This window comes from Coccinella septempunctata, chromosome 8 (genome assembly GCF_907165205.1).
Source record: "Coccinella septempunctata chromosome 8, icCocSept1.1, whole genome shotgun sequence".
In the NCBI taxonomy this organism is placed as follows: Eukaryota; Metazoa; Arthropoda; class Insecta; order Coleoptera; family Coccinellidae; genus Coccinella; species Coccinella septempunctata.
The window spans coordinates 32,590,571-32,613,984 of record NC_058196.1 but is presented as its reverse complement, the minus strand read 5'-3'; the positions used below and the strand labels follow the sequence as shown (position 1 = coordinate 32,613,984).

The 23,414-nt window shown below is 40.6% G+C and overlaps 2 protein-coding genes across 4 annotated transcripts; one reads left to right on the top strand and one right to left on the bottom strand.

Moving 5' to 3' along the window:
- Nucleotides 1-17: 17 nt before the first annotated feature.
- Nucleotides 18-16,628, bottom strand: LOC123318424 (SR-related and CTD-associated factor 4-like). 3 transcript variants are annotated; one of them, XM_044905038.1, is made up of 12 exons: nt 16,468-16,628; nt 16,072-16,362; nt 15,325-15,481; nt 14,454-14,524; nt 11,733-11,920; nt 11,521-11,674; nt 11,247-11,447; nt 8,142-8,736; nt 6,323-6,535; nt 4,527-5,040; nt 3,426-4,465; nt 18-1,781 (listed from the first exon to the last, which is right to left on the bottom strand). In XM_044905038.1, the coding sequence occupies exons 1-12, from the start codon at nt 16,495-16,497 to the stop codon at nt 1,288-1,290; spliced, it is 3,948 nt and encodes a 1,315-aa protein (XP_044760973.1). In that variant the 5' UTR covers nt 16,498-16,628; the 3' UTR covers nt 18-1,287. The 3 variants fall into 3 exon arrangements, with proteins under 3 accessions (XP_044760973.1, XP_044760974.1, XP_044760975.1); XM_044905039.1 differs by having other exon boundaries at nt 18-1,769; XM_044905040.1 differs by lacking the exons at nt 14,454-14,524; nt 16,072-16,362; nt 16,468-16,628 and having other exon boundaries at nt 15,325-15,477.
- Nucleotides 16,629-16,846: 218 nt separating this feature from the next.
- Nucleotides 16,847-17,589, top strand: LOC123318425 (superoxide dismutase [Cu-Zn]). Its single transcript, XM_044905041.1, has 2 exons — nt 16,847-17,040; nt 17,096-17,589. Exons 1-2 carry the CDS (start codon nt 16,975-16,977, stop codon nt 17,489-17,491), a joined length of 462 nt encoding a protein of 153 aa, XP_044760976.1. The 5' UTR covers nt 16,847-16,974; the 3' UTR covers nt 17,492-17,589.
- The last annotated feature ends 5,825 nt before the right edge of the window (nt 17,590-23,414 follow it).

The following is a 23,414-nucleotide window of genomic DNA, read 5'->3' as shown; positions in this document are numbered from 1 at the left end:
ACTTCCAAGAAAATCTCTTCCACTCAAATATCATGTATTTGTTCCATCAGATTATCGATATACATATAAGATTAAAGCAGAATAGTTTTCAGTGAATTGAATCTAGATAAAATGATAAAATATTAATTAACATTGAAGATTTAGAACATAAATCTTTTATGTACATTCCATATGAATTTACACTACACCCACAACAGTTACCAATACAAGATTTATCGATAAAGAAATATTCAATTTACAAAAGCGTTCTCCAATCAGAAGGGCGTCGTGAAAAGTCTCCAAATAAAACAGGCAAATTAAAAATCAATCGTTCCCCTAAATTTAGGACCCTTCTGAAGAACCGAACACTTTAAATATGGAAGATATTCGCAGCTCATTGGGTGGCAGCTCGACTCAAAACAATTGCCATTTACAGTGTTGACAAACCTAACCTGAAAACAGCAAATTAAAAACTATCTCGAAATTCGAAAATTCTTGTGAATTTTAGTAATTTTTTCGAAGAATTTGTCAAAATTGTGATAAAACTCTGTGCTTTCTGGAATGCCACTAAAAAATTCTATGCGATCAAATCGTTGCCAGGGCAATGAGCTGCGAACACCGCGATAATAAATGAAAAATGGACCATACCTTGCACCATTCTTTCAGTTTGAAAGTAGGCGCTGGTTCCTCCCTCAACAGTGAACGTGAACACAGATGGACCTACCTTAATCGATGCTCCATTTTCGATCGTTTCGAACTACTTTTGATCACAGAGAATAAACGTTTAGATGCAAAACTAAAGCCTCTCTATCTTCATTCACGTTTTATTTGTACATAACTTATATCTACCAGATATATAAAAATTAAAAGGAGAAAAATACCCGATCTTTCGGGTCCATTGTGTTCAACTATCACAGCTCTGTTTTACTTTATTTTTTTTTAAATTATTATTGTTGTTGTTGTTGCGAATAACCTTACGTTAGTTTGTCCTCTCTGTACAAGAAACCGAACGGCACTGATTTTGTGACGAAATCTAACCTTTTCCCAGTTTTCAACGCAACAACGTGTTGAAGGTAATTTCGGAAAAACCTTAGAGACCGTACAGTCAAGGTATCGGAGGGGCGGTCGATGTAATCGTATCGTAAATACAACAACCAAACATCGAAGATTCAACAACTGATCAATAAAACTTTCTTGTAAATCATTACTAAAACAACGAATGGGTCGACCGCCCTCCCGAACGTCGCTTAAATATAAAAAAAATTATTTTACATGATAAAAAAAAACCTTTGCTTTTTACATATCGTATCATTCGGCGGCGGGGGCGGGGTTCTCCTCTGGTGCGGTTCCGCCCCCGTCGTCGTTGTGGGCGGGGCCGTCGGGGGCTCCGCCTTGATCCTGCGCGCACGTCTCCGGCGCCGGCGCAGCGGCCGCGCTCTCGTCGCGTAGCGGCGTCACGTCGCCGCCCGCCGCCTCGCGTTCCTCGGGCGCGCGCGCCTCCGCCTCGTCTCGATCCCGGTGCTCGTCCTGGTGGTCGTTCCTCTGCGCCCTGGGCGACTGGTTGCCCCACCTGCTCCTCTTGACGGGCGGCGCCTGGTGGTCGTCGCCGTCCCTCGGGTCGTCGTCGTCGTGACGTCTGCGGTTGTCGTCGAAGCGGCCGCCGCCGGACCATCGCCGCGGCGGCGGAGGACCGCCGTCGTCGTACATGTCCCTCGGCGGCCTGCCGCCGCCCCTGTAGAAGTCAGGCGGGCCGTCGAAGCGGCCGTAGTTGTTCCTCTCGTTCCAGGGGCCTGTTTCAACATCTTCGAATAGAATTCAGTATTTGTCGTGGAACGGCACAACAGAAAAAATAAATACATAAACGATGACAGACACATGGTCGCATGCACCGTATTGTTAACTATTACTTCGACCTAACCGCTGCGTCTCGCCGGACGATTTGCCCCAAAAATCATAATGAAATGAATTTAACCCAGACCGCAAACACTTTTCATGAGTCGATCCGGTCGGTGATCGGTTCTAACCTCACTTTTGTCATTATTGTCAAACTGCCTGTTTACATTCTCCCGGAACGCCAGAAATCTCAATTTTCTCGGTTGTTTCCCATAGGTTTACAGGGCAGAGCGACCGGCTAGACGCAGCGGTTTGGTCACACAGAAGATTTCCGGATCACTCTATATCTCGCCTCTCCCAGTCGGCGCGAAATTAGTATAAATCGACTAGAAGGCCAAGCCATCTTTTTAGGCTGATTTACTGCAGAAAACCAATGAATTTCAAAAATACCGTGGCAAAAAACGCTATCGACGGTTTGAATCTGCCCTATCCACCCCTGTCTGTAATCTGTGCTAACCTCACTTTCGTCACTCTGACCACCGACGTAGATTTTTTAACCGTTAATGTCCGTTCGCACCAATCCCCCTTAAAATGATTACTTAACTAAACGTAGTTTAAAATTAATGGACGCTTAATTTTATTGTCAGTTGCACGACTGTGACTTAACAGAATCTTAAGTGAGGGGCCCTTAAGTTTTCATATCTAGTGATATTTCAGTTTTTTATTTTGGTGCAACTTCATCCTAGTACAATAAAGCCATTTCATTGGTTGGCCGGTTGCCGATGATCGTTGTCATTTCATTAACCTAACTTTATTGTCCTGTCAGTCAGTGTCAAGTAAACTATTATATTATTATCAGAGAGTGACAACTTTTTGTTGCTGAATTAGCATTATGATTGATAATGAAATGGATTGTCGAATAAAAGGTACTTGACGTTATTAGAAAAACCACAGCAGTTCTGCAGCCAGTTTATGAGTTCAACAAATTATTTTAGGTTAGAATCCCGCCCTTAAATACCTAAGTGGTCAATACAAGAGCGCTTAAATTTAAGGCTAGCTTTAGCCATTTAAATGTCACTTAACAGTTGGTGCAACGTAATTTAAGTTAAGGGTTCGTTTCAAGGGACACTTAAAACTAAGTGCGTTTGGTGCAAACGGGTCTAAAAGCTTTTGTTTTTACTTCCGATTCGACTCCTCGCTCGAGGTTATTCGCTGAGCATGCGCGTCGTCTCTCGTTTGGCATTTTTCCGGGCCCTCAATATGCAGCGGTCTACTCGAAAAACGATATCTCAACCCTCCAAATCAGCTCTTTCACCTCCCACTCTGTGTTCAAGAAATTATTAGGTATACACCGACAAAACTCGTCCGCCATCTTGTATTTATCGATTTTGACAGGATTACCATAATCCTCGACCCCAAAAACCGCCCCCCCCATTCTAATTTTGAAAGGAATCGGATCATGATTAAAAACAAAATCGTCCGCCATCTTGAAACCGCCATTTTGATTCTTCCTGCCAAATTTCAAATCAACCAAGTTAATATAAGCTTGTTAAGAAAAAAATTCAAAGATCAAAACAAAACTATCGTGCAAAGCGAACAACAAGAAAACTTACCGTATCTACCCCTGGGTCCGCCCCTGTTGAAACCCCTCGGCGGGCCGCCCCTCATCCTCGGCTGGAAACCGCCGCGCATGCGTCCCCCCCTCGGGCCGTACCTGGGCGCGAACTCCTCCTCCGGCCCGTAGTCCTCCATGGGCGGCGGCCCGTAATCGTCGTAGAACTCGGGCGGTCCCCGGGGCCCGCGCGGCGGCGGCGGCCCGTCCCTGTAATCCCTCCGTCCCCGGCCGCCGCGGAAACCGTCGTGCATCCTGCCGCCCCGCCTTCCGCCCCTCATGTTGGGCGGCGGATAATCGTCCGGATAGTCGTCCATGGGCGGCGGGCCGTAATCGTCCATGGGCCTGGGCGGGCCGTAGTCGTCCATGGGCGGCGGGCCGTAGTCGTCCATAGGCGGCGGCCCGTAATCGTCCATGGGCCCGGGCGGGCCGTAGTCGTCCATCGGCCGCGGCGGGCCGTAATCGTCCATCATGGGCGGCGGGTGGTAGTCGTCCCTCGGTCCCCTAGGCCCCATCGGGAAGTCGTCGATGGGGCCTATCGGTGGCGGGCCGATCGGACCGCCCATGGGGCCGAAAGCCATGGGCGGCGCCCCGAAGTCCGGCCCCATCTGGCCGAAATCCTCCGGGGGTCCCCTCATGGGCGGATAGGCGCCGTCGTTGTCCACGTCCATGCCGGGCGGTGGATAATCGACGTTCTGTGGCGCGACCACGTCCTGTTGTTGTTGTTCGTCCCGCTGCTGCTGCTGCTTGATCGGGTCGTCTTGCGTCGTTTCCTTGGGTTTGACGTCTGCGTCCATCAGCGGCGGCGGCGGTTCGAAATTCAGCGCGGGCGGCGCGTTCTCCTTGCGGTCCCTGTTCGATTTGGCCGGCATGCCGCCCGCCATCTCTTGCAGCCTCTCGTTGAGGCTCCTCTCCCTGTCCTTGCGGTCGGCGAAGGTCTCGTCATCCTTGTCCCTATCGCCCCATCTGTTGGACCTGGCCCTCTCCCGCCTGTCCCTCGGTCTGCCGGAGTCCCGGTCTCTGCTACCACCGCGTCGGTCCCTGTAACACAAGTTATAAAAGTCACCCTGTATCGATCAACCAAAAGAATCCCACCACCCACCTGTTTCTATCCCGATCCCTGTCTCTCTCCCTGTCCCGTTCCCTGTCTCTATCCCTGCTTCGCGACCTCCTCCTGTCCCTGTTCCTATCGTTCTTCCCGTCCCTATCCCTGTCCCTATCGCGCCTATCGTCCCTGTTCCTGTCCCTGTCGGCGGTGCGGGGATCCTGGTGCGTCGGGTGCGCATCCTGGCTGGTCCTTCCAGCGTCCTCCATCTCTATGTCCATGTTGTCCTCCTGCATCATCGCGTTCTGTTGCATCTGCTGCATCAGGTTGAACGGCTGGCTCAGGCCCATCAGGCTCTCGGTGAGGGTCTTCATGTTCGCGTCCGCGCCACCGCCTTGCCCGTTCTCGTTCTGCATCGACATGGGGGGCGGCGGTATGAGGCCGGCGCCCTGGAAGGGCGACCCGATGCCCAACAGCGGATTGGTCATGAGTTGCGATTGGAGGTTGGGCGGGGGAACGCCCATGGGCACGTTCGGCATCATGCCGGGCGGTAGGTTGAGCATGTTGGGCGCTGCGGATTTAAACGGTCGTGTAACTTCGAACAGATCAAATTCGTATACTCCATTCGCTTTTATTTTAGCAGTCGGTTGGCCATGGAATGATTTTCTTAAGTTTTTGTAACTAGACCGGAGGAAGGTTGGCACTCATGACATGTCGTTCATGTCATAACGCCGTTGCCACAACTGATATCAATTTTATTACGAAAATGCCGAAAGTGATTGAAAAAAGAGTCGGGGTTTCAGGAAGTGCTATTTAGAATTCAGGCCCGCTCATTCAAATAGTTATACCCTGATATTCTAAAATCCACAATACATCAGACTGTAGCGAACATATTCAATGTAAGAGAATTTATATAATGTTTCATCTGAATCTAAACGACCTATATATTTCAGCTGAATATTTCCACAATCAGATAGATTGTGAATGAAGAGGATGACAAAGAACTTCCTTCTATTGGGAGACCCAAAAAAAGGTGGCATTTGAGAATTTTATGTTTGAGTGAATTAATGCGAAAAGTTTACAACAGGATTTTCAATAAATGTCATCGGAGAATGAGTTCCCTAAAATGGATTTTTCTATTTTTCATTTGACTTGTCCTATACAATGTAAATGTCTTAAGGTACTAATAAATACCTAATTATTATTATTACATCAATGTATTAAGATGAATAGCCACAAATACGCGCAAGTTGCCCTGTTACTTATTTATTCATGTGAAATTTTTTTTCAAAGGTGAAGTTCATCTTAACTTGGAACTTCCTTCAATTCCTTTTACTTATATTGATGCAAGATGATTTTTGTTGAAGAATTTAACATTCTTGTAATTATCTGTTAATTCCTTCGGGAGATACCTATTCCCAACCACTGCATCATATGCATTTCATCTTCGGATCAATATTTTTGAAATCTACAACTGATGTAACATATTCAAACTTTAGCCAAAAAAGATAACGAACATTAACTCTCCTCAAGCTAGTGCATATTATGATATTATACTGATCTCTTGTATTTTCCATGCAAATAACTGGATTTGGTATGCCTTCAATCAATTCGTATAAACTTCAATTATGTTCGTCACATATTTTCCGAAGAGATTCGACATTGTGATAAAATACGTAATAACAGAAACTTTTACGTAGAACGGGCAACATAGCGTCGATTTAAAATCCAAAAATGTTTTGACAAGCGTCATAACCCCACATTTTCGTACTATACAGAGTGAAATGTGTCAAATTTCCATGGCCAACCGACTGCTAAAATAAAAGTGAATGAAGTATAGTAATTTTACTCACCCAAGAGTCTGTTGTTGAACTGGAACGGCGGTACCATCGGAAGCGAGAGAGGGGGTTGTAGGAGTCCGGCGCCGGGCATGGGCGGGGGTTGACTAGTGTCGATGGTGGCCGGTAGGGCGGTCAGGTCGGCTTGGGGAGCGACGGATTGAAGTTTGCCGCTTCCTTCTATCTTGGCGCGCAGCCAGTCTGGCATCGTTTCTTCGTCGATCATCCCTGGTAAGACCGAAAAGGTTTTGGGGATGAGTTTTCGGGCACGAATAAGTTGGGAGATGGGAGAAAGTAGCACAAGCCATTGAAACTGTGAGTATTTTAGATAGTCCGAGCTATGCCGTAACAAATTACATCAAGAAAATTTGGCATAAGAAGAAATCGGGCGTGACTTGATCATTTCTGGTCTGGAACCGGCATAGTTTATCTACTTTCGTTATTTATAAGGACCGAATATGCCGGTTTTCATATCCTTTTCGGATTTTTCTTCAATATTCGACAGGCATTAGAGTATTAACTGGCATTCATGTCAAGATTTCAAGCGTTTAAAAGAGATGGTTGTGGCCAGACTATATCTGGTCCAGAACCGGCATAGTTCATCTACTGGATGTGGAAGAAGCATCTACAGGGTAGTTCTTCGACTCGTACAAATATTTTAACGGATTCTTGGGGTCAGAAGGAACGCTTTTTTCTTTTACGATTTTTTCCGGATAGGCTCGGTTTAAAAGTTACAGGCTGTTGAAAAACCATTGAAAAAATTCATTTTTAGGTCTATCTCAAAAACAGTTTTATCGAATGGAATAAGTTTTGGAATATAGTTTTTCGTTTATTTGATGAATCTTTTGTGAACACAAGATATCACCCACGTCTTCAAGTTTTCTCTTTATGATCATTACGTACCACAAAAATGATAAAAATTCAAAGAACCCAATCCTTGAAACTGCATAATTTGGACGCTATTTAACAAATATTTGAACGTTTCGTAAAATAAAAGTATTCTCCATATTTTCTCGTATTATGCGCCGTTTTCGAGTAATTTGATGTTCAAAATTTAAAAGTATCTGTGAAATTTGAAAAATTGGGTACTTTGGCTGAATACAACTCTGTTTGAAAGATCCACAGATGTGTAGTGTCACAGATTCAGCTAAAGTTATTCTGAAGGTAATTTTATTTTTCCAGGGGTGGCACAGCTCATTATGAAAACTTAAAATGGCTATGTTTTTTCATCAGGGCCGAACCTGGAAAATTTGTATAGGAAAAAAGTGTTTGTTTCGACTTCAAGAATCTACTGTTGAAATATTTGTTCGATTCGAAGGACAAATAGCGGGTTGCATAAAACTTTGATTGTCCGATCAACGATTTGACAGTCACTGGATTTCTAAAAGGAAAACACTAAAACTTTTTCATTTCTGAATATTTTGAAAGAGTAGCAATTGAAAAAATAACTAATGGACGTATGAACATCATAATTTGATGCGAGAATGATATTCCGAACGATCATGACTGAATTATCGATAGAAAACAAATTGACGTCTGTTCGTCAATAAAAGTTTGATTCCCCGATCAAGCTTTATAAAACCCAAGATCAGCCGAGTTTGATAATTGATTCTTTTCGGATTTTTCATGGACATTCGACAGGATTCTAAATGCTATCGTTTTTTATAGTGTATAATCGTATACAGGGTGTTCTTAGAGACTAGACTAGACGAAACCGCGTTCAACTGCGCTGTCTCGAATATTACATCAAAGGCGTCTTGGTTTAATTGTTCCTTTCGACGAAAACGCCCTGTATGTAGAAAACCATACGAACAAAACCAAATAATCAACTCACCTCCGTCTTCCAGCATCTCCGTATCCAGGTCCGGCTTCAGCTTCGACCACGGTATGTAAGAAACGCCCAGATCCCCCTCCCAGTAATCCTTCAGGTCCTTCCCCTTGACCCCCTTCCCTGGCGCCCAGGCCAGCGTGATCGCCTTGCCGTGTATCACGTGATTCTTCAGCTTGGTCAGGCACCGGGCGGCGTCCTGCCTGCGGTGCATCACGATGAACGCGCAGCCCCTGGGCGGTATCAGGTCGATGCTGACCACGTCGCCGAACTCGCCGAACGTGTTCGACAGGTCCTCCTGGTGCACCAGCTTAGACAGGTGGCCCACCCACAGCGTGGTGCTGCACACGCTCAGGTTCTCCTTCTTGATGGCCGGCAGGCCGCGCTTCTTCCTCTCCCTGTCCTTCTCCGTCTCCTTCTCCTTCCTGTCGCGGTCGCGCTCCCTGGAGCGCGACCTGTGACGGCGGTTGCGCGAGCGCGAACGGCTGCGCGACCTCCTGGACCTGCGGTCGCGGTCGCGCCTGTCGCGCGAGCGGCTGCGTCGCTTCCTCCTCTCCTGGCTGGGGCTGCGGGAGGAGTCCGCGTTGTCCAGCGTGATGACCTTGAAAGGGAAGGTTTCCGTTTTACCTAGGTGACCTATGCTCCATTCGCATTTATTTTAGCGGTCGGTTGGCCATGAAATAATTTTCTCAGGAATAAGGATAAATTCAGATGCTTACCACCCGCCGATATGAATATCAACAAGAGTTACTATATGAATGGAACTAGCCAATTTGCCATCGTCAAAGTCCCAAATGGAGTACGCTCCATCGAAGAAAAGCAGATGCTCACCATGATTTCGGTCTCATTTGATCCCATCAGAGCAACATAGCATTTTTCTCCGATGGAGAACGTTTGGAATTGATGGAACTTTATTCGATATTGGCACGTGCTACTGAGTACTATACATTTACCCAGAGCGCCACCCAATATGAAACGGTGTCCGATTCAATCCCCTCCAGATAGAAACCAAGACGAAGACAATAGCATATGTCCCATATTTTCTCTAATTCACTACGCCGATTCGCTTTGCGAACAACAGACGTGTGACGAATTGAGAAGTCTGGGAACACGTTCAGATCACGGCAGAAATGATGCCAGCGGTACAATATTAAAAGAATGATCCCGCCCAAACAGGGAGGCAATGAATACAATAATAAGGATAAATTCAGACGCATACCACCCGCCGATATGAGTATCAACAAGTGTTACTCCATCTGGGGCCTTGACGATGGCAAATTAGCTAGTTCAATTCAGATCGTAACACTTGTTGATATTCATATCGGCGGGTGGTATGCATCTGAATTTATCCTTATTATTGTATTCATTGCCTCCCTGTTCAGGCGGGATCATTCTATTATTTATTATTGTACCGCTGGCATCATTTCTGCCGTGATCTGAACGTGTTCCCAGACTTCTCAATTCGTCACACGTCTGTTGTTCGCAAAGCGAATCGGCGTACTGAATTAGAGAAAATATGGGACATATGCTATTGTCTTCGTCTTGGTTTCTAGCTGTAGGGGATTGAATCGGACACCGTTTCATATTGGGTGGCGCTCTGGGTGAATGTATAGTACCCAGTAGCACGTGCCAATATTGAATAAAGTTCCATCAATTCCAAACGTTCTCCATCGGAGAAAAATGCTATGTTGCTCTGATGGGGTCAAATGAGACCGAAACCATTGTCAGCATCTGCTTTTCTTCGATGGAGCGTACTCCATTAGGGGCCTTGACGATGGCAAATTGGCCAGTTCAATTCAGATCTTAACACTTGTTGATATTCATATCGGCGGGTGGTATGCATCTGAATTTATCCTTATTACTGTATTCATTGCCTCCCTGTTTAGGCGTGATCATTCTATTATAATTTTCTCAAGTTTTTGTAACTAGAACGGAGTAAGGTTGGCACTCATGAAATGTCGTTAATGTCAAAACGCCGTTGCCACAACTAATATCAATTTTTATTAAGAAAATGCCGAAAGTGATTGAAAAAAAAAGAGACAGGATTTCAAGAAGTGCTATTTAGAATTCTGGTCCGCTCATTCGAATAGTTATACCCTGATATTCTTAAAATTCACAATACGTCAGACGGTAGCGAACATATTCAATGTAGGAGAATTTATGTAATGTTTCATCTGAATTTAAACGACTTATATTTCAGCTAAGTATTTCCACAATCAGAAAGATTGTGAATGAAGAGGATGACAAAGAATTTCCTTCTATTGGCAGACCCAAATAAGTGGTGGCATTTGAGAATCTTATGTTTGAGTAAATTAATGCGAAACGTTTACTACAGGATTTTCGATGAATGCCATCGTAGAATAAGTTCCCGAAAATTGATTTTTCTATTTTTCATTTGACTTGTCCTATACATTGTTAATGTCTTAAGGTACCAATAAATACCTAATTATTATTATTATATCAATGTATTAAGATGAACAGCCACAAATACGCGCCAGTTGTCCTGTCAGTAATTGTTTATTCATGTGGAATTTTTGTTCAAAGGTGAAGTTCATCTTGACTTGAAACTTCCTTTAATTCCTTTTACTTATATTGATGCAAGATGATTTTGTTGAAGAATTAAACATTCTTGTAATTATCTGTTAATTTCTTCGGGAGATACCTATTCCCAACCACTGCATCATATGCATTTCATCTTCGGGTTAATATTTTTGAAATCTACAACTGATGTAACGTATTCAAACTTAAGCCAAAGAAGATAACGAACATTAACTCTCCTCAAGCTAGCGCATATTATGATATTATACTGATCTCTTGTATTTTCCACGCAAATAACTGGATTTGATACGCCTTCAATCAGTGCGTACAAACTTCAATTAGGTTCATCACATATTTCCCGAAGAGATTCGACATTGCGATAAAATACGTAATAATAATACTTTCACGTAGAACGGGCAACACAGCGTCGATTTAAAACCAAAAAACGTTTTGACAAGCTTCATAACCCCACATTTTCGTACTACACAGAGTGAAATGTGTCAAATTTCCATGGCGGCCAACCGAATGCTAAAATAAAAGTGAATAGAGCATAGGTGGCGTTACGGTACTCACCTCCACGTCGTTGTCGTTAACGTTGTTGGTCGTGGTGTAGACGGGCTGCTCGGTCGCTGGCTGGGTCAGATCGTACTGTTTGTACGGCATCTGAGGCGGCTGCGTTATATCTGGAGGAGGCATATAGTAACCTCCGGGCGCCGGAGGCATGGGGGCGCTGTTGTTCGGTTTAAACTCGCACTCGGCAGCGAACGGCAGATTCTACAACAAACATACGGTATAATCCGACTCCAATCGTTGTTTTAAAACGCGTTTCGTCCTTCTTAATACTCACCGGAACCGTTTGGGCCAGGTGCTTATCAAACTCCTCCTCCTGCTGTTTCATCTCCTGCAACTTCCGAAGCTTCTCAGTGTCCACCTCTTGCGCCAGGGCCATCGTCTGTTGCAACGTCTGCAACTGACGCACCACCTCGGGGTTGGTCAACAAACTGGAAAAAAGACGTCGATCAAACCAAGTTTTAATTAATACTTCAAACGGTGATTTACCTGGTTACGGAAGGGTCGACGACCGGCTTCGGCGAAGGGTTAACCTCCTCCTCTTCGTCCCCGTAGTCGAAATCCAGCAGTTTCTTGTCGAAGTGTACCTGACTCTCGCTCTTGGCATCGCCGCCGGATCGGTTCAGCAGTCTCTGCAGCTGTTGGAGTTGGAGCAGGACGTTCGGGTCGGAGAGGTTCTGTAAAGAAGAATCACGATGAGTGAACTGCCCATGAGCATGGCGATGAATGCTTATTATTCTATATATGATGTTATACTAGATGAAGATTGAGGGTTTTTCTGCTGAAATTAAGCGTAACTTCTAGTTTTTCTCTCATACAATGTTCAATGCTGGAATAAGTGACATTACTTTCGAAAAATACAATGATACAATAACGAGATAACATTAACACAGTCGAAAATAGAAAATACATACACAAAGACGAAACAGCACATGAAATAAATACAATAACACAAATGTGCTTGAATCCAAATGCATCACTCTTTTCAATCCTAGGTTATGAATGTTCAGTGAAGATTTCACACCTAGATCTAATAGCTAGCTTATTCAAGACACTTATTTTCGCACAGCTTTAAACTTAACCAGTGCAAGAGGTAGATTAATGACAAATTCAAGTTTCTGCGCAGAGAATTATTTCAAAAATTACGAGATGAGTAAAACCCAGCAGAAGGCATTCACTCATTACTCAGTGGAGAAATATCTAACATTCATTATGAAACCCGAAAGAAAGGAGTCTATATCGATAGACATTCAAAATTGATTGAATTAATTGAAGAGTTTAAAAAAAGATTTAAAAACAAAACAGGCCAGAGCCGTGTTGAATAAACATTAAATTGATTTTAAGTCAAAGAAATGATATCTTTAAAGCTAAATAACTTGAAACTAACACACAAAAGGCTCCCTAAGTTCGAGGATTACTCGAAAAAAAAACAAACAAAAAATATCGAGAAAATACAGAACATTCGAGATTCTATAGTTTCTGAGGGTGAATTGACAGTTCAAACTTGAACATATCCAACATGTCACTCTGTTAATTTGCATAATTTATCTCCGAAAAATGGATACAATCGTTAGTTTTTTGAGAACTCGAATATATACAAAAAAGTAAACACTTCATATACACACAAAGCTCGAACTACAAAATAAGGAAGAATTTATGTGAAAACTAAGAAGGTACATTGAGAACCTGAACCACTCAAGTTTTAAAACGAAATGGCTGAACAGCGAGACAAAATTCTCACTCCACAAGAACTACAAAGAATTCTATTCCAAAAGTTGCCAAACCCTCAGCCTCTTTCAAGGAAATTTTTCGTCTTTTAGTTGATATCAATCCCTTCAACTAAAAATTGCATTCTTATTTACATCATCACCGTAACAAATTCTCCACTAGCCAATCAGTATAACAAAAATTCGAATTCGAAGTTACGATGTATTCGTAAATTTTAACTATTCGTAATACTCTAGGTGCACGAACGTTGGACGATTCGTTATAAATGACGATACGTCATAAATAACGATACGTCATAAATGAAGATTCTTTGAAAATAACGATACGTCATGAATGACGATTCGTTAAAAATAACGATACGTCATAATTAACGATTCGTTAAAAATAACGATACGTCATGAATGACGATACGTTAAAAATAACGATACGTCATAAATGACGATTCTTTAAAGAAAAATGATACGTCATAAATGAAAATTCGTTAAAAAAACGATACGTCATAAATGACGATTCGTTAAAATTAACGATACGTCATAAATTACGATTCGTTAAAAATAACGATTCGTCATAAATGACGACATACGATATTACAGTCGAATAGGCCGTTTGTGGAAAATTATTCACTAATGCCGGGTTGCCGCGTGCACCACTGGTGTCGCATTCTTTGTAACAATACGCTGCACGAAAATTTTGTCGACTAGATTTTTCTACAATTAGTTCGCAGTATTTCGACTGACTTTGATCACAAGTGATACAATGTTTTTTTCGAATTAATTCCAAAAATAAAAAAATTAGTACTTGAATTCAACACGTACAGTGAAATATTTTGAAATTAACACTTTTTCTTCGATTCTTTCCACCCTTAATCTAATCAACAATATAAAATTATATAATTAATATAATAATTAATTACTCAGCAAGATACTGGTACTCAATGATAATTTTTTCAATTAAAAATTGATGTAAACAAATGATTTTAAAAAACCAAATTCCCTCAATATAATTTTGACGTTGAACCGGCACAAAAAATTGCTGACATCAGATCTCAACGGTCTAAAACTCATAACTAAAAAAAAAATCGTATACTACAATAACACTTTCTTATCATATGAGTACCAGTACCTTTTACAATGTGACAAATTACATATATTTTTCAGACTATTTCAGAAGAACACCTTGGCAATCTTAACTTTGGTTGTATTGCAATTATCCAATAACGTTAAAATAGTCCAAGTATCCTAGTAGTGAACAGCAATAATTCAGTAAACTTGGAAAATAAGTTAAACTCAAAAACAACAAATTGAAATCGCAACCTTTAAAACCAAAAGTTACAGTTGCGAAAGTTGTCGTTTTCCTGTCTCGAAAGGTTCAAAATGAAACAACTTCGAAAATTCTTTGAGAGAAAAACTAGAAAAGGGCGTACAGGAACCCCCTAAAAAAAATCCTCAATCCTCGCAATACGGAAACTACGGTTTGTAGTACCAGATTTACAGCTCCTTGCGTTTCGTTGCTCTGCGTAGTTTTTGTTGGGGTCTTTTGAAGAGCTGGAGAACCTATGTAAAGGAACTTATTTAGATACATACTAACATAATTACAATGTGCCAAACGAAACTTGAAATTTCGAATAAATTGACATGAAGAAGAACGAAACCCTTATAATCTTTGGTGTTTCGGTAAATTTGAAATCTTTTACGTCACAACTCATTTTTTACCAAGAAAACCATCACAATATGCAATATAAAAATTCACTTACCTTCGTCGAATTTTTTGGGGAAAATTCAAACGTTTTTCATTGAAATTCCCATTTACTCTCTAAGAAAATTTTTCATTCATTCATTCAGATTCTGATTTTACGAATTTTCTATTTTCTGAATGAAACTTTTCGAATTTTTCCGAAATTTTGTTTGTAAATAGTGATTCAAGAAGCATAATACCGTTGTTTTCAAATTTCAGTCCTGAATTTCTCTTCTAACTTAGTTTTTGTGAGCTGCGCAATAAAAATGGAAAAGATAATAACTTTGCCAGTTATCGAGATCAATATTAATCGGTGAACCTTGTAAATCCTCAATTTTGACTTCAAACATAAAACCGTTCAGTTTATTGCTCATTGAAATGATCAATTCTTTGTTTGAAATATCCGCACATAAATGTTCAGACCAAAGCTAATACATACTTTGATTGCATAACGTACCACAGCAACAATAAAACTCTTTTAATTCTCCTATGCGCTTGATACGAACCAAATAGTCACAATTAACCTCTTGTTGAAAAACGAGTTGTGAAACGTTGCAAGAATAAATTCAATTTTGGCACATTGTATGGTTTCCAGTAATTTCTTCAGAATGCTACTAACCTTTTGGTAGAGAATTGTGTCCATTAGCCTGCGTTGAGCTACTGAGTTCTTTGTAGATTGGATTGTTCGGATCGGCTAGATCGAATAAGGGTTGTATTACGTTGGGTGCGAAAATTTGATTCTTCTGCCAAAGATTCAAAACCCTTATGATCTTGCTCTGAAAGAAAAAAACACCATTAAGTTTCCATAGAATTCTTTCGATAATTCACAAACAAAGATTATTTATATTGTCTCAATAACTATAATGAAAATATCAATAACAAGGGATAAGTAAGAGTATTTTAATTCCTTTGAATCGGCTTTCTCGAAAAGAATCAGAAAAAATTAGAAAATATTTTGCTGAGAATCAAAAATGCTTTTCATGGGTGGAATAAATAGCCTACTGCTTGCATTATATTCCAAATAAGCACAAAAATGTAATTGAAAATGAATAAACCAACTCATGATTAAAGAAACAGGCGACCAAATCTCAACAAGCATTTAACGGCCTACTAAAGAATCATTAAATAAAATGCATATTGTGGGTAAATAGAAAAGAAGAAATCAAACATTTAAAACAGAACAACCACAGAATATCTTGAGGCATTAGAAATGACATGAATGATCACAGCTTCCCTTGAAATTGCCAAAATTCCGAGATGCATTTTACTGATTCTGAAGTGTTAGAGGAGCAACATTTCCATTCCTTATGAATGTCTCGAGATCACATAGTCATAAATTCAATGAACACATCCAGTTCCATCTTACCTTATCTTCCGGAGGACATTGATACAAATTAACAAATGTCTGCTGTATGTTCTTTGCAAACCTCGGAGCAAACACATCTTTATCATTTCCAAACTGGTGTCTCGATTGACGAACAATCGAATCTATCACATAAAGTCCAGGTATCTTATACTCCGGCTTGCACTTTAATATGAACTTTTCAACACTTTGCACTACGTGTTTATAAAACTTGATGGCTCTTATTGCACCTCTGGTCAGAGATGTCATTTTAGCCTTTGATATCGGCGGTTTGAATTCGTACAGAGACGAAAGCTGAAAAGATACAAGGGGATTAGAAAAAAATGTATATAAATAATGCATTGGGATGTATCATTACTGCATTAATTGATCGGACCAATGCGAAATAAAAATACACACCTCTGCATTGAATGCTTTAACAGTATCCATGGCTTTGTTTGGGTTCAAGCAATCCTCTTTTCGAATTTATATATACTTTTCGAAAATTTTGTACATGCAATCCACAATAGACGCCATTTTTGCAATTTCCGAATGCCGAGATAAGTGACGCTTGATTCCATAGAATTTTTGCATGTTTGCCAACATGTAAAACGTAATTAGTTCAAATGTCCCATCTTGCCTTTTAATTTGTATTATATCGCACAATACTTTTTCTAATAATTCTGATTCTGAACCAAAAATACAACTTATTTGATTTATTAAAAATTTTCGTCATAAAAAATATCAAAAGAAATTATAAATTCCAGATGTTGAAAATAATGAATAATTGGTACGCCACCGGCATACTGTTGACATTTTTATTTCATTGCCATATCAATAATTATCGATATCAGGAGGATTTCAGCATTTATTCCATCATTTTATCAAGTCATTCTGCTTGTGTAACATCTCAGAAGCTCTTCCATCATGTCCACTAAAGCAGTTTGCGTTTTAAAAGGCGAAGTCGTCAACGGAACTCTGTTTTTCTGCCAGGTATTTTTCCCATTTTCCGGCATCTTTTTTCATGTTAAATTTTTGTGAATTTTAGGATTCTAAAGGGCCTGTCAAGGTTACCGGTGAGGTAAACGGGCTATCTAAAGGGCTTCACGGCTTCCACGTTCACGAGTTCGGCGACAACACCAACGGATGCATTTCTGCTGGTGCACATTTTAACCCTCTGAACAAAGAACATGGGGGCCCCAAACACGAAATTAGGCATGTTGGTGATTTAGGAAACATCGAAGCTGGAGCTGACGGAGTTGCCAAAGTCAGCATTACGGATAGCATGATCTCCTTACAAGGAGACCACAGCATCATTGGTCGTACTCTTGTGGTGCATGCAGATCCTGATGACTTGGGAGACGGTGGTCATGAACTCAGCAAAACCACTGGAAATGCCGGAGCCCGAGTTGCCTGCGGTGTTATTGGTATTGCCAAGATGTAAAGAGTATTTTTTGAGGTTTTTGTGAAAATGGTTATGTTTATTATTTCTAAAATTTGTGTTTCTATTGATGAGATGAATATAAATAAAGATGTTAGGATAAAATTGTCTTTTTCATTTATAGCGGAGTTTAAAGTTCATAAATATCAAGGTAAATTGCATGTACCTATTCTTTTAACAGAGTATGCATGCATAATTGATTTGCTTCAGAATTTGACACATTCAATTGGAAATTATTCAGAATTGTTCTTTTGAATTGCCGTTTTCCAGTATCCTTCACTAAAATAAACATGAGCTTCAATTGCATAAGAGAGTTGTAAGTAAAATCGCACTTAAAATATATCGCATAATTATTGATGGAATATTTTTCCTGTAGAAAGCTTCCCGTTTTACCTACATCCAATAATACACGTTATGATACATAGGTGGCACCACCATATTGATTGGTTTGAAATCAATTTTTGAACAAAATAACATTTTCTCGTTATTGTTTCGTAAATAATTTCGATTTAATGGGTATAAAATGCCGAAATTGTTTGGTAGTCGTGATTCTTAAACATTCTTTGCTTTACAGGAATATGGAAGTGATGAAATTTTCTGAAAATGACAAAATGCTGGAACATCCAAAAGTTCACTATGGATTGAATGGGGTTTATTTAGCGATTAGAGGTGAAATCACATCAATTGAACCAGATTTGATGAAGGTGCTTCAAATTTTGTGTTGAATATCCATCATCCATCAGTTTTTTCGCTTGTATATGTGCATGTGAATAAATTTTGATGATTGATTATTTTAGATGCGAAAAACTCGTCTGCGTGAACTTTTGATACAGGATTATCTAATATACGATGAGGAATTACGACAAGTCGACAGAGCTTTTATTGATACCCAATACTGATGAGTGAATGCATGAATTTGGATTATGAAATGAACAAATAAAGGTTTTACCAAATCCAATCAGAGTTTTCATGTTAGACCGAACAGATGAGATTTAATAGATTTTTACTGTTGAAGAATAACTGAAGCTGAATTAGGTTATCAATTTGAATCTAGCCCACTCATCAAAACGTCCCAAAAGAAGAAATTTCATTAATAAGTAATATATGGTGAATGCGCAAATAAAGTGTATGAATTAATGGGCTTTTTTTCGTTGAAAAACCTACATAGGGTCTTTTCGTTAATGAATGAAGAGGAAGAAAAATTATTCAGTGTTCTAGACAAATCGAAAAATGTTCTTGAATTAGCAAGAGGCAACAGGGGTGTACTCAGGATAGTTCGTAACAAAATATGGTGGAAGAAAAATTGTTTTTCCTCACAAATACAAATTATTCTCAGAAATCTTGTGGACTGAAGTATTATACTGGTTGAATCCTTCGGAAATTAAGCGAAATTAAATCTGATTTCTCCTTTATCGAATATATAGACAATAAACTGTTGATATGTCTATATAACAATCATAGTTGATTCATTTCTTAGTGTTTCAATACAGAATGCCATTGTAACTTCACTCCCAGGTATACCAATGCGTGGAATTCACAAAGTTTTCACCTGTTTACGCAACACGGAGTAGGTTAGAAGCCGCAATCCTAAAATAATTCCGGCCGAATGGAAACACACCTCGCCCTGTTCAAATACGCAAATTTAGTCCTTAGCTCCGAAATCCAGATATAATAGTCGACCAACTTTCTTGGGCAAACTGAAAATTAGGAACCGACAATGCCGAGAGTTGCGGAATAATAAACGTGGGCCCCCTGCCTGATCCCTGCGGGCCTAATAATACCCCAAGAACTTAATGAAGCGGGAGTGAGCTATTCCCATGCCTACGCGATATTCTACGTCATTCTTCGGGAAGGAATTCTTGGCGAGATGCTGTGTAAGTTAACAACTTGCAAGATGAGAACTCCCCCCTCTATCATCTATCTAGATTGTCTATGCCCTCTATGATATGAGTTGTGGAAATTATGTGATATTCGTGAACGTCATACGTTTTGAATGAACCCAACTTTTTAGAAATTTTTTAAAGGTCTGTTTTGGAGTAATTTATCTTCCAGGAAAATGATCGTAGATCTGGACGCGATACATATTCTGGAAGAGCAACTCTTCAAGTAACAAATCTGAGAATTTTATCCATGTCGGCACAACTGTTCGGTCTTGAGGAAGTTTTAACTGAACCCAACTTTTTGGGGATTTTTCGAAGGCCATCTTTAGAGTACTTTTTCTTCCAGGAAATTTATCGTAGATCTTAACGTGATGCATATTCTGAAAGAGCAACTCTTCCAGTAATAAATCTGAGAATTTCATCCATCTCAGCACAACTGTTAGGTCTTGAGGGAGTTTTAACTGAACCCAATTTTTTGGGAATTTTTCGAAGGTCATCTTTAGAGTACTTTTTCTTCCAGAAAAATTATCGTAAATCTTAACGTGATGCATATTCTGAAAGAGCAACTCTTCTAGTAATAAATCTGAGAATTTCATCCATCTCAGTACTACTGTTCGGTCTTGAGGAAGTTTCAACTGAACCCAACTTTTTGGGAATTTTTCGAAGGCCATCTTTAAAGTACTTTTTCTTCCAGGAAAATTATCGTAGATCTAAACGTGATACATATTCTGAAAGAGCAACTCTTTAAGTAACAAATATGAGAATTTCATTCATCTCGGCGTAACCGTTCGGTCCTGACGAATTCTCAAGTGAAGTTCGCAATTTTTGAAAAATGCCATTTCCAAGATGAAAATCTGAACGAAAGGAGATAGGCTCTCGAAATTGCTCACAATAGATTCAGCGTGTACGAAAACCTATATTTTCATACCAAAATTTCAAATATCTGGCCCTGTTTAGAAGAAAATAAATTTTTTTGTTTTTCAACTTTTCATTTTCGAGTTGACTTCGAAGAGCTCTCTGGAGTGCAATTCTCTATTGAATCATCAACTGTTTGGTTTTGTAGAATCTTCAGAACAAATTCTATGCACTCCATATCCTAAGACAGTACTTGAACTCCCTGATTTTTAGACAGAGTAGCAAATAGGTCATTTTAGGGGGGTCTAACCCCTTGCTCATTTTTGACCCAAAAAATCGAAATTTTCGAAATCGAGTTTAGGTGCTAGGATGACAGCCTAGGCGACGCTGATTATAGAACCGAAAATCTCAATTGGATCAGAGGAATATGACAGGAGATATCGCAGCTTGAAATTTGCAAATTTTTGAAAAATGCCATTTCCGAGATGAAAATCTAAACGAAAGGAGAAAGGCTTTCGAAATTGCTCGCAATAGATTCAGCGTGTTCGAAAACCTATATTTTCATACCAAAATTTCAAATATCTGGCCCTGTTTAGGAGAAATAAATTTTTTTTGTTTTTCCACTTTTCATTTTCGAGTTGACTTCGAAGAGCTCTCTGGAGTGCAATTCTCTATCGAATCATCAACTTTTTGGTTTTGTAGAATCTTCAGAACAAATTCTATGCACTCCATATCCTAAGACAGTACTTGAACACCCTGATTTTTAGACAGAGTAGCAAATATGTCATTTTAGGGGGGTCTAACCCCTTGCTCATTTTTGACCCAAAAAATCGAAATTTTCGAAATCGAGTTTTTATGCTAGGGTGGAAGCCTAGGCAACACTGATTATACAACCGGAAATCCCAATTGGATCAGACGGATATAACGTGAGATATCGCAGATTGAAATTTGCAATTTTTGAAAAATACCATTTTCACGATGAAAATCTAAACGAAGGGATATAGGCTTTCGAAATTGGTCGCAATAGATTCAGCGTGTTCGAAAACCCATATTTTGATACCAAACTTCCAAGCATGGTCACTATTTAGCTTGCTTCCTTTAAATGGCCACCTACCAGCCTTCAGAAATGGGCTCACTCTGTATCTTCACCCTCACAGAACATTCCCTATCCCTTTGAGCATCGAAACATAACGAAAACCACAAACCAAAGGGATTATCACGGTCGAACTCATAACTACACCCCCTTGAAAGCGACCCCTACCCCACATAGGTACTCCTTTCATCCTAATAAACTCATTGAACAACGGAACTTGACCGTCATCCCTTCATCGCAGCTATTTTAGCGCTGCTGAAAAGGCTTAACGCCCTTTATCAGCGACCAACGTAGCGGAACAAACAGAATAAGCGCTAACGTAAGTGTAAGTGGGCACATGCCTATTTTAACGCGTGTACCGTGAACCGAAGACGCACACGTGACAACGCGAGCTGTCAAAGGCCCTCACCGGCATGCAAATCAACCGAACCATCCGTGTGAACACGGTCCCATACGTCGCGGTGCGATGGTGCGTGACCCGAAAGAGATTTCAGCGTCTGCATGATATTTACGCCGGTCTAGGGGGCGCTTGTTCGATTAGGACCTTTGATGTCAGCCGAGCCAAGATAATCGGGCTCTAACCTATCGGAAATTATGGACTTTGATCGTCCTATCGAGAATTATTGAATCAGTCCCTTTGAAGCGTTTTTTTTTTCGAGTTAGGTGTTTTTTTTGCCCGTGTGGATATGACCGGAAAATGCTACTATTTATGGATGAGTATACGTATAGGGTATGCTGGAGGTGTCACCCCTCTTTTTTCGTTTGGATGGCGTGATTGGATTTGGCACTGGTTGGTTGGTTTTCGGGTTGGATTCAATGAATCTTGTTTTATCGCTTAATTTGATCGGTGTCGGACGCTGATTGGTGTTTCGAGGTAATGAACTGGATATCGGGTAGTGAACCATCCAGGTCCAGGATCTACTTATCGTACACTCGAGATAATTTCGGAATTGCAACACGATGCTCGAAAACTGAACTGAACATTCGAGAGAGAACTTACATTTCGCACTGGAATCAAACTTCCAGAATCACTGATACCATGTGGTCTTAAAGTATATAGTTACAGCTTGGTGAAGGGGCTACATCCCACTGCCACCTTAAGGACTATCGTGCCCACCATCAGAGGAGTTCTGACGACTTCGCCATCTGCAGCTCATCCTCCAATTCCAGATTTCCAATGAACTCCAGTTTCTAGAGGGCCTCAAGAAGGCTAAGTCCTAATTCCTTGAGTAGCCTTGCAATGGCGAGGCGTTCTCTGTAACCAGGTCCTCTTCCTTACAGAACCTCAGTTTCTGATAAGCCCATTCTCATTATAAGCTTCCTGAGGCTACAATGTCCTGTGAGGGAGCCAGTGAGATGACTTAACTTCCTCCTACTGGGATCCAAATACTTCTTGCTTCTTGCAGTTTCAAATTACCCATTCCTGGAAAATTTCTCCAGAGTGTTTCTCTTCTGTTTCCTACCTTCTCCAGAAACTCTTCGTTATAGGTGTATGTTCCCATATCACAGAAAGGCTCTATGCCAGTAAGTTGCGTTTGTCATCTCTTTCTGACTAGTGTGTTGGCCTCTAAGTTTCCTTTGATTCCAGGGTGAAGAGACCTTGTTTTTCTTGCCTATTTTATTCAGTTCCTTCCGGCACTCCCATATCAGCTTTGAATCGATGACATAGGAGTTCAGTGCTCCGACTATTAGAATGGATCACACTATGCCACATCCTCGATAGTGAATCTACTTGCAGGTTTATGTCTACATATCTGTCTATTAGAAGTATTTCTGTCTAAAAAACACTGGAGCAGGAGCTTAAAGATGCTGTACACTTGGTGCTTGCCATTTATATTCCAGCTCTAGCCCTTATCTTGGTTTTTAAACCATCTGGGTAACATTTGACGGTGTTAGCTTGAAATTTTGGGTAGTGTATTCCGTTTTCCATTGCTTCCTTTTACATACCTACCATCGTTGTTTCATCGTGAACATGTTAGGTTGCTTGACTCGGGTTTATCAGGCGGATTTTGTCCTAGTTAGTGGCGACGCCTTGCGAACAGAAAACAAACGGTCTAACTGTCATTTATAACAACAATATAATAATTTCAATGTCGGA

Bases quoted from the DNA above. Each gene is read 5' to 3' on its own strand.
- LOC123318424 (XM_044905038.1), bottom strand. From the start codon at position 16,497: ATGGATACTGTTAAAGCATTCAATGCAGAG. The intron at 14,525-15,324 runs GTTAGTAGCATT...TCCTTTACATAG, and splicing joins ACACAATTCTCTACCAAAAG to GTTCTCCAGCTCTTCAAAAG. The intron at 6,536-8,141 runs GTGAGTTGATTA...CGGTCTTACCAG, and splicing joins GGAGATGCTGGAAGACGGAG to GGATGATCGACGAAGAAACG.
- LOC123318425 (XM_044905041.1), top strand. From the start codon at position 16,975: ATGTCCACTAAAGCAGTTTGCGTTTTAAAAGGCGAAGTCGTCAACGGA. The intron at 17,041-17,095 runs GTATTTTTCCCA...TGTGAATTTTAG, and splicing joins GAACTCTGTTTTTCTGCCAG to GATTCTAAAGGGCCTGTCAA.